We start from the raw sequence: 11,162 nt of genomic DNA on the forward strand, positions 1-11,162 counted from the left end.
GCTAATTAGTCAAGTTGTCAGCTGAAAATTAACCAAGTTAGTCAGCTGAAAAGCAGGAGCCTGTCAGTTCAAGTTTCAAGTCTAGCCTTAGCTTAAAGCTGGCCAGATGACTTTGGGCCAGTTACTTTCTCTCAACCCAATCTACCTCACAGGTTGTGGAGAAAATAGAGGAGGAATGGGTCTATTGGCATATAATTATAATTTAACAGTCTACATTTAGAAAATTAAGCCCCTAGCGTTTCAATACTTGTGATGAAATATACATTTTACAGTTACAAATTCATGGTAAACTTAGCTGCCAAAATCCACTATTACCTATCTACTACTGTGCATTTATCATTTGGAGCACCCAAGGAAGATAAATGGGGACAAATGTTATAAAGGTAATAAAATACGGAAACATTAGCATGACTTCGTTTCAGATTGAACTACTTTTTAAATGTCCTTGCTTTGGTAAGAAAAAGAAACTAGTAGTGCAAACTTTAAAATTTGAAATAATAAACAAACAAAACAAAAAGGAGAACATTTATTTATGCTAAACAACTCAATTAAAAAAAACATTAAAATATGACCACATGGAGTAAAATGGATCAGTTTTTCAATTTTGTCACTCAAAAGAAGAACACAAATCAATCCAAGATTCAGACTTCAGACTTACAATGTTTCTACCATAACAAAAACATTTTGTTGCCCCCAACATTCAATACAATTCATTGTTCGTCCTTTATTTGTAACTTCCAAATTCAATTAAATATATACAACTATGTCTAGAGATATATCATAAACCTTGTAAACAGCTACCATGAGTTTAGTTGCTAGGCTTGCTCAACACACCACATAAAAAGTTTGGCCAGTTTATGATTGAGCATGTTGTGTAAAAGATAGGTCTTTCTTCTCCATTTCCCAATCCTTTTAATTTCATCAAAATATAAAATAAAGTGGAATAGGTATTAGCAGCCCCATACGGAGACTTCCAGCTGCTGTACCTATACTTGCTGAATGTCGCCTTCAGAGGCACGTTGAATTCTTACTACTATATATTTGGGTGCCTGTTTTTTTATTTAATTAACCGTAAGGAGAAATCTAAAATCAGATTTAAAAAAAAGACAATTACTTTTTAAGATGTTGAAGGGCAATTTGCCAATGCATTTACTTCCGCCAAGGGTAGACTTGTCGTCTTTACGTCATCATTAGACGCCCCAATTGCTGCGTGCCCAGGCACGCCCCAGTCGTATTATAAATACTGCGTAGCCCTAGAGAAAATTTTGCGGAGCGGATACGGTGGTGGAAGCAAAGCGGGAAACTTGTATTGGTGGCGTTGAGACATTGCTTTTCATGGCTCACAATTCTGGTTGGGTTTGCTCTTACTATTTACAGGGCAACTGCCGTTTCGGTGATAGATGCTGGTATGAACATCCACGCGGTGGCAGAGGCAGCCAGGCCTTTGACCAAAGCTCAGGTACGGAGGGGATTTGGGTGCCCCGTTAGCCGCTTAAGTTTCTTGACTTTCTTCCCGGTGGGGGTGAGGTGACTCTGCCTAATGGATTCACTCGGGAGAGGAAGGTCCGCTCCAGCCTCCTCGGCTTCCAGAATGTTTTTAAACTAGTTTGCTTGTATTTTGTTCTTCACCACCCCAGCCTCTTTGACAGAGATGGGTTGAAATCAAACATGGCCATATGTTTGTTTTTAATTAGGACGCTTAGTTTTATTTATTTACCGCTCTCCTTGCGAAAGAACAATTTGTATAGCAGTTAACAAAGTTAAAACGGTCTTCAACAATATTGAAATCCAATAAATAAGTTTAAAACAAGGTTCGTTACAAAAGCAAGGTTAATGGGCAATGCAGCCTCGTTCTGTAGTTATTAAGGTGACCAACTTTTTTACAATGAAAAGGACACAAATTGAAAAAAAACAAAGCCACTTGCATTTGGTGCACTCTTGCATTCAGCACAGTCTCTCAAAACAATTCTCCTGTGGAGCACATGTGCCTCATTGTTTTGAGGGTAGGAATTGAAACAGTTTATGTCCAGGATGTGAGGGATCTGCTTTAAGTAGAATTAAAATCATTCCGCCTGAGTATCCCATTTATTTAGGGTTAGGGTTCTCTAGCTGCCAGAACAAAGTGTAATTAATTACAATTGAGAAAAATCACCTGGTTCCAAAAATGCTGAGATGCTATTAAAGTTTGTTGGGCTTTTGGACAGCCATAGAAATTAAACAGTTAAAAGAATGTTTCCATTTAGCCTAAATGATAGTTTATACACACTTTCTCTTAGCCATTCATTGGCTCATTGTGGTCTCTGCAAATTCTCAGAATTTTAAAGTCTAGCACAGATATGAGGACAGACTACCTACAAAATGGCCAGCACTTGTGCTACTATTCTGTTTCTTTAAGGCCTCTCATTATGCTGGCATAGCAATTGTTATAAAAATTGAGCAGAGAGGCAGCTGTGTATGGTTTCGGAGAGGTATGTGTGTACCTAAAGCAGCTACTAAGCAGATATACTGTTCTTTATCAATATGACTTATAAGTAGTATTTGGTGGAGGTGGAGTAGAAGAGGGAAAGAATGAAGTAGTAAATACTAGTCTTTGAGTGGTGTGTGTTGGTTCTTAAGTTTTGGAACCCCCTGACTTGATATACCTTAGTCATGGACACTCTTATATATGTGATTGGTTTACCCAAAAGGTGGGATATCTAACCATACATGTAGAGGTGGCTTAAACTAAAGGAGTTAAATAAACACTACATTAAAAAAAAGTGTTGGCTAGAACCGGGCTGTAAAAGAAGAAAGGAGTTTGCCTCTCACAGGCCTCAGACTTTGCAGGAATTGACATGCATCCTAGCTGCAGAAATTAGGCCTCTTAATCAGAATTTACACCAAATTAACATGAAAAAAGCAAAAGCTCAGATAGGCTGGAATGTGAGAGAGGCAAGATGAGACCAGGGTAGGAGACTGATAGACCTCCTTAAACAGATACAGTCACCAGAAGGGACACATTACAGGAATAAAGATTGTCACAGTTCTGAAGTAATCTGGTGGATAGAAATATCTTAAATTTACATTGTAAAATAAGTATGTTAGAGTACAAAGCTTGTAATATTATGGATGCTTTTTGTGGTCTAGGGATCTGCATTTGAGTTATTTTCTATAGATTTTGGATTTGTACCCTGTCAAATCTTTCGTAGGCCCATTTCTGTTACTTAATTCTGTGATATAGATCAAATTATTTTTTACTGCAAAGATGATGTTTGATACATTATGTTCTCTTTCATTCAGACTCCAGCAGAAGAGGAGCAGGGGGTGGACAGCAACATTATTCTCTTAGCACGCAGGCATCTAATTACTCAAAATCTTCTAAGTGGAAAAGCAACAAAGACCCCATATCCTCAGATTTTTCTCAGAATAGATTTGCTGCATTAGATTCAAGTGAACATGTGAATAACGATAATAAACCTGAAGAAGAAAAACTTAGGTACTTGGCATTTTTCCTTTAATTACTATGAGATTTAAATGTGTGGTTAAAAATAACAATCCTAAACTTCAGTTCTTTGCTACAATAGTTTATACAGTTCATTGAATATTATAATTGCATACAGAATATGCAAACTGACTTGTAGACATTTTATAGGTATACCTAGAGACCCTTGAGACAAAGGCACTATCCTACTGGTAGGGTCTCTTGATAGTAGAGCAGCATTCTCATCACAACTTACTTTGTTCTCTAATTTTAGATCAAGTCTTATTGTTTTTGCATTGGGCAAGAAAAAGAATTGTGGTTAAATCATAAAATTAACTATGCTTTTTACTATGCTTAATAAGTCTTGATTTGTCTCCATTTTTAAAAACAATGAACCCTTAAGATTAGCTTGGTTTTATTTTACATCAGTTTAGTATGGGTTACAACTTTCCATTATCATTTATTCAGTGAAATAATAATGAAAGACATGGAAATTTGGGAATCTTCTGGACAATGGATGTTTTCTTCCTATTCACCAATGAAAGAAAAATCTAATATTTCAGGTACAAATTACTCTATTGTCAGGTCTCATTGGATGAGACATTGCACATATCTGTGTAACTAAGGCACTATGAAAAATTTCTTATTTTTATTTACTTTTTTATTCAATTTATTTGCTGCCCATCTTGCAATAAGTCAACTGGTTAGCTTACAATATAATAAAACAGTGTAATAAAATATTAAAACAGTAAGTATAACATTACATTAAGAATTAGCTAAGATGGCAGAAATATACATTGGAGTGGGTTAAAAAGAATTTAATCCAATCACCACTTTCAGTAAGGAATACCCACATCCAGGCCCCAGGCTAATCAGCCAGGTTTTAAGGTCTTGTTGGAAGGCTGAGAGAGTGGGGGATGGATCTTTGCTGGCTAAGGAACTCTTGGATTTGAAGTCCACAAGTCTTAAAGTTGCCAAGATTGGACACCCTTGTTCCAGATGGCAAGAGCCACAGTAGAAATAGGTCTTCTCCTGGACTCCGCCAGACAAAATTCCTTGACCAACTTTTAAAAGGCCTTATATGGGACAGAACAGTTCTGTTTGCAATGGAGAATATTTCAAATCTAAAAGATCTACATCCCCATATCTCCTAATTCTCTGCAAATGTCTCTTATTTCTGGACAGTGCCCACACAGACACACACACACACACACACTTTGTTGCTAGACTCCTATGCTTCATTGAAGGCTAGATAACTTGGGAGCTATTCACAGGAGAAAATGGAAAGCATATGAGGTCGATAGTTTATTTTCCTTAAAATTACTATTGTCTGGTGAATATAGAGATCTGTCACTATAAGATATATTTAAAAATCAGGACAAAAGGCACCTTTATTCTAATATGGGATCAGATATAGGAGACAATCGTATCTGTGATATCCACATCTCAAGTAGGCATTTCAGATCTAGAGTTTGCAATTGATTGACCACACTTTTTAGAGGAAAAAAATTAACACCAGAAGACAGCAAGTATTGTGAATGGGTCACTTGCTGGAAGATGAGGCAAAATTTTTGACTTGGTTTTATAGGGGCTTAAGAGACAAAACGAATGTCGTATTTTTATTTGCCTAATGAATTATTTTGCCAGTGAGTCTTTCTTAACCACAGATTGTATCTGTATGTATAATTACTAGCCTTGCATTATGGGGGTAAAATATTTCCCTTTCTGGTCTTTGATTGTTATCCTTACAGGTTTCTCTGACTTTTTGCCAGAAGAGTTACGTCTTGGATATTATATCTGTAAAGCAAACAATAGCACACAAGCTTATGTAAGTGTTTATATTGTTTAACATAGAAGGCTGAAGCACTTTTTTGAAAATTATTTGAAATGTGAAGCAGTAGTGAATAATTTTTCCTCCTTTTTCAGGTCAGTTCAGTCCAGCAACTAGCTAGTCAGTGGAAAGGTAGATTGCATGAATTGAAGAATGCAACTCCTACTACTAAAACTGCAATGGTGAGTACAACTGGAAAATATTTATTTTAAAAAAAATTGTGTTCATATTTTTGTTGATTTTTCAAACCAGTAATAATTTGGGGCATTAAATCAGCTAATAACAGATGAAGGCTTCAGCGATAAGAGGGATTGAGTTTACTTAACTATTGCTATTTAGATAACCTTTATAAACACATTTAAAAATTGTAGGCAAAATTTTAGCTTATCTTTTCAGCATTTATTTTGCTTAAAAGCATTTGGAGAATTTATAGAAAAATAGTGGCATAGAAATATAATAAAATAATCAGAATTCCCTATGGAAGCTATCAAGTTTTTATTTTCTGCAAACCTGTACATGTTGTATCCAAGGCAGATAAACTACTTGTTTGAGTTTTCATTCTGAGCTATTACAAAGGACAAATCAGATAAGATAGGCCTCTCTGGGCTCTTAGGCAAAGGTTTACTAGTAGATGAAGGCTTGAACATCACATTCCCTCCATATAAATGTTGCTCTAGAGGATGAGAAACTGGACTAGACTTCCAGGTTCTCAAAGGTGAAGTGTTGCCTCACCTTCAGCCAGGGATAGCCTGAGGTCTTACTGAGTTTCCATACCTAGGTTTCTGAGAAAAAGTTCCTTTTCCCCTGCCAGCAAATTTATAAAAGAACCAGGCTTTCTTTTTGATGGTAATTGCCAAATTGGAAAATAAAGGAGCAGAAACAGAGTTTCTCTGGAGTACAGGACAGAAAAAAATGCAACTTGCTGCTAAAGCAAATAAATGTGAAATAAGATTTTACAACAATGTAAGTAGGAAAAAATAGATAATAAAAATATTTGATTTTAATATAATTCTCACTTAGTAACCACAACTGAGCCCAGAGTTTTAGTCAAAAATCATTGTCATTAAGACGGTCACCATATGCTTGTTAGGTGAATACACACTCCCTAATGAATAGTTTTTGTCAGAAACAAGCAAAACACTTAAAATTTCAGTCACATGACAGTTGGAAGCTGCAATGAATTATAGGATCTGGTTGCCAAGAAGCTAAAAAGTGGTCACATGGCTATAGAGGGAGGGGTTGCAGTCATAAAGTCAAGTTTAAGTTGCAACTTTTGGGGTCCATCGTAACTTTGAACAGTCATTAAGTACCCAACTGTTAAGTAATACCAGTATGTATGTGCATTTCAAAATATTTAATCTGAAGCCATAAAACAAAATGTGAAATATAGAACTTATGCTTGTTTTTAAGGAATTGAAGAATGTGACTAGTCACCAATCTCCTCCATTTGGGTTTGAACGACAGCAGACACTGCCTTCTAGAACATCAAGTAAGGAATTTGTTTTGGTTGATCCATTTTACCACATGCTTCATTTTGATTATCTTAGTTTCCCCTTTAGTGCAGTATTCTTTAAATTGCAATTATTCTTACAACTTTTTCTGTATGCTATAACTGCAGGCTTTCCTACAGATACATGGAATAGTGTTCAGAACTTTTCTTTCAAATCTCCTGAATCTGCTGCTGTATCATCTGGAAGCCTTACTGATGTCCAAGGTGCTGTACTTCTTTCAGCTGCTCCTTCTACATTTGGCTTTAGTATGCCAGATTCTTCAGGAAGTTCCTTTTCATTTAATATGGCTACAACATCGGATGGAATTGGAACACCTACATTTTCTGGATTTGGAAAACCCTTTTCTGCAAATTTTTCACCAGACACCACATCTGCTACAGTATTTAGAAAAGCAATTGCACCTCCTGCTTTCAGTTCTACATATACACTCTTTGGAGAATCAGCACATTCTCTTGCAAGCAATATTACAGGAACATCCCCAGCAATTCCAACTTTTGGCTCTTCAGAAGAATTATTTACCCCCCAGTTTCAACTGTCTACAGAAGAATTAAAACAGTTTGAAGCAACCAAATTCGTTTTGGGAAAAATCCCATTAAGACCACCACCCATGGAATTTCTTAATATGTAGCACATGCCTCAGATGCTCTTTCTACTTGTTTTTCTACAGATGTATTAAGACCAAATCCTTGGAATTATTGGATTTATTTCTACTAATGAATATTCTTGATTTATTAATACCAAAATGGAAATGTTTAGTTTGAAAACAAACATGTTGAAATAATAGTTATTCAATACTCATTGTTTGAACTCTAAAACTCTGAATATAAATTTAGTAATAAATCTTACTAATATCCAAGGTGCTATATTTTCTTTGGCTGCTGCCTGTGCAGTTGGCTTTAGTAATCTGTCAGATTTATTAGCAGGTATATGTTAATTTAATGGTACATGTGTTGCTACAACATCAGATGGAATTGGTAAACTTGGATTTTTTGGATTTGGAAAACCTTTTTTGTGCTGCCTAGATTATATAATATTAGTCAGGCTTATTACTGTTCTTCATGATATAGCCATATGAATATAAATGCTAAATTTTCAAAGGATTAGTTAAGGCACCTTTATTCAATGCAAAGGAAGAAAAATAAAATCACTACTGTTCACATCTGTCCTGGTGTCTTTCATAATGTTTGTGTGCATCTGCTTGTATACTAGAATTTTCTATGAAGGGAAAGTTCAGAGCTATTGAAGTGCTTCGCATCCTAAAAGATTGGGGAGTATCTAAGTAGTCACTCCCTTCAATAGAAATAGAATGCCTTGACTTGCTAGAAATAGGGCAAAAGCTGAAAAGTGATTATATGCTGTTATATTTTTTCCACTTTGAAATTACAGAACACTTAATGTTTGCTACTATGGCTACTACAGAATCGTGGCTGGGGTGTTGGCTTTGCTCAAGAAAATGCAGGCAAATTTCTAATGAAGCTCACTGGCTAATTCATGGCCAATCTCACTCAATCCACTTAGCTTACTACCATATGTTGTTATGGTATTAAAATTAAGGGATACCATCTCAAGCTCTCAGCAAAACAGTGCAATATGAATACAATATAATATACATTAACTAAGAATACTGTGGTTTGTATATCATTGTTTTGAACAGTATTTAAAATAACCTGTTTTTCTTCCATTCAGTTGTGTCCAATTCTCAGATACTGCCAGGCAAGTCTCTGCAGTTTTCTTAGCAAGGATTTTCAGAAGTGGTTTGCTATTGCAAACCTTCCTAGGGTTGAGAAAAAGTGACTGGTCCAAGGACACTCAGCTGGCTTGGTACCTAGGGAGGATTAAAATTCACAGTCTCCCAGTTTTTAATCTGCTATCCTAGCCACTATAACAATTGGCTCTCAAATGAAACCTGATCTCTAGCTATAGATCACTATATTTTTTGCTTACTACTAGTAGTATTAAAGAAAGTCAGTAACACTGGCAGTAAATTTGGCATTGATTATAATGGAAAGTAAAAGAAACAAAATACTTTTATACTGGATGATTACTTTTAAATGGAAGGATGTGAATAGCAAATGGGATATTATACTTAACTTTCAAAAGCTAACAAAACCAAATGGAGCTGTATCCAATGATGTAACAGATAAAATAGCCCAGTGCAGGAGTGTAATTTTGAAATTTTTTTCCCCTGGATGCAGAATAGAAGCATTTAGTAAAAACATGTTAGTATCTCAAACATTTTTCTTTGGGATGCCAGTAAAGCTCTTAAGTATACATCTGACAAATTAGTTTGAAGGAATTCATAACTTGAGGAAGAGAAGAAGAGACCTACGGAATTCCTACTTTAAGGGAGCCATTCAGTGAAATTATTTCTTCGCATTTCTAAAAACAGACGACATACCATTTTGCTGCAGATCTTTCACTGATCTGTATTCATTTGCTTTTTGTTTTTATTCTACAATACAGTCTTCAAATATCTTTGCAAAGGATATATAGTCATGATTCATAAATTAACTAATGAAATCCTTTGGTGCTTTCTTGGGGAGGAAGTATTAGTGTTTTACTATTTAATTACCTGACTAGGGAAGTAGAATTCTGATAGCACAATAAGAAGAGTCAGTTAATACTTATTCCAAGCTAAAAGAGAGCACTAGAGGGGTGCATTGCATACATTGGGAGTACAAAGAAAACACATTCTGTAAGGCACATCTAATTGCTTTTATTGACAATCATTTTATGGGTGAAGGCACTGGGGCAATTAGACACCCATTCATAGTAAAGTGTTCACTGAAACATTCTGTATCTCAATATTGCTATTGCTCTTCAAATTAATTACCCTGTGCATTTAACTGAAGAGAGAGCAGCAACTAAGTAAAACTAATGAATAAAGAGGAGCTTAATATTGGTTCCCAATGATTTCCGTGCTTCAAGGAAAAAGTTCCTTAAAGGTTATATGGCAAGGAAGGTCACATTTTAGAATAGCCTGCCTCAATCTGGTGGCTTTCAAGCTAGCTGAGAAGTTTGGAGTTCTTATCCTATACGATCTTGTGTGTGTTTTGTACTCTAAAGTAGTTTGTCTTATCTGAAGAGATAGCTGTAGTGTGTGAAATGGTAGATGAATAGCTGTATCACTGGGCGTTTCCTGGTTGTGACCTCTCCGTTGCTTTGCCTCTCTTTTGAGCCTAGTTTGGTAAGCAGCCTGAAGAAAAGGGTAGATAGCAAGAAGTTTGTTTTCCTTTTCCCTTTCCTCATTTACTGCTCTCTTAACCAGAACTAGCAACTGAACAGTATGAGAAATATATATGCAACATAGGACCACATTTTTAGAATGTCAACAGGTGGGTTTTGGCAAGCACCCAATGACAAACCTTGACAACCAACCAACCAATAAACCAACCCAGTTGCCCCTCGCAAACAAACACAATCAATTGCCTTGACAATCAAACATGTTCCATGCTAATCCTACATGTTTTAAGATACTGTATTTCAGATTTAGAAACTAAACTATGGAGTTATTTTTTGTTCTATAGCAATTTTCTCTTAAGAAACTTGTTAAGTTACAATTTCCAATATGTTAGTTGGTAGAGAGGGCTCAGAGGGAAAGATCCTGGGAGATGAGCAAAGGGTCTTGGAAAGGGCCAAATAAGAGACAGCATAGCCTGAAATTGCATAGTGGTTGGAGCAAAAGGGTCAGAAGATAGCAATAGTATTTAGATTTATATACTGCTCCCTATATTGCTTTATAGCAGGGGTCGCCAACCTTTTGGACCTCAGAGACTACCAAACTTATAATTTTAAATCCCAAAGCCCACTAATATGATTTTTTTAAAAAGATAATATATTTAATATAATTTTTTTACAATTTTTTATAAATTCAATTATATGTGTATGTGTGTATGTAATTATAACAAAATCATAAATGCTTAATCATAATAAAATGTTTATTGTAACAAAATTATTAAAGTTAGTGCAATTATTACAAAATATCAAAACATTTCCACTCCATTTTCATTCCAGTCATTACAAACATTTGAATGCAGAGTACTATCTAACATTTTCCTGATGTAAGTCACTCTGTAGCAGTCAAGCCATTCACAGCTCTCCCTGTGAATTCAATTCTCCAGCAGCAGCGTCTCTCTCTCTCTCTCTCTCTCTCTTTTCCTTCCACCCCCACCCCACCCACTGGAGGCAAAAGGTAGCTGCTGCAGGCATCCAGCAGAAGCACAAGCCGCAGCTGCTGCCTTTCTTCCCGGGTCTTTAATGCCTGGCTTACTTCTCCACTACTGCTGCCTTCTCCTTCAGCACCTTCTTCTCCAGGTAGGGCGATTATGAACTAACTGAACGGCTACACTGATACTCCTTT

General features: G+C 36.0%; 1 protein-coding gene across 1 annotated transcript; it reads left to right on the plus strand.

The window, feature by feature from the left end:
- The first annotated feature begins 1,195 nt into the window (after positions 1–1,195).
- On the plus strand, positions 1,196–7,959 carry NUP42 (nucleoporin 42). The gene is made up of 7 exons (XM_026706395.2): positions 1,196–1,459; positions 3,280–3,475; positions 3,929–4,023; positions 5,212–5,288; positions 5,387–5,473; positions 6,702–6,780; positions 6,910–7,959. The coding sequence occupies exons 1-7, from the start codon at positions 1,336–1,338 to the stop codon at positions 7,428–7,430; spliced, it is 1,179 nt and encodes a 392-aa protein (XP_026562180.1). The 5' UTR covers positions 1,196–1,335; the 3' UTR covers positions 7,431–7,959.
- Positions 7,960–11,162: the final 3,203 nt, after the last annotated feature.

Source organism: Pseudonaja textilis, chromosome Z (assembly GCF_049901715.1).
Source record: "Pseudonaja textilis isolate UNSWEBS1 chromosome Z, rPseTex1.2, whole genome shotgun sequence".
Classification (NCBI taxonomy): Eukaryota; Metazoa; Chordata; class Lepidosauria; order Squamata; family Elapidae; genus Pseudonaja; species Pseudonaja textilis.

What these genes read in the sequence shown, in the direction of transcription:
- NUP42 (XM_026706395.2), top strand. Translation starts at nt 1,336, where the DNA reads ATGGCTCACAATTCTGGTTGGGTTTGCTCTTACTATTTACAGGGCAAC. An exon ending in AGAAAAATCTAATATTTCAG is followed by an intron (nt 4,024 to 5,211) that starts GTACAAATTACT and finishes TTATCCTTACAG; the next exon opens with GTTTCTCTGACTTTTTGCCA. An exon ending in ACTGCCTTCTAGAACATCAA is followed by an intron (nt 6,781 to 6,909) that starts GTAAGGAATTTG and finishes CTATAACTGCAG; the next exon opens with GCTTTCCTACAGATACATGG.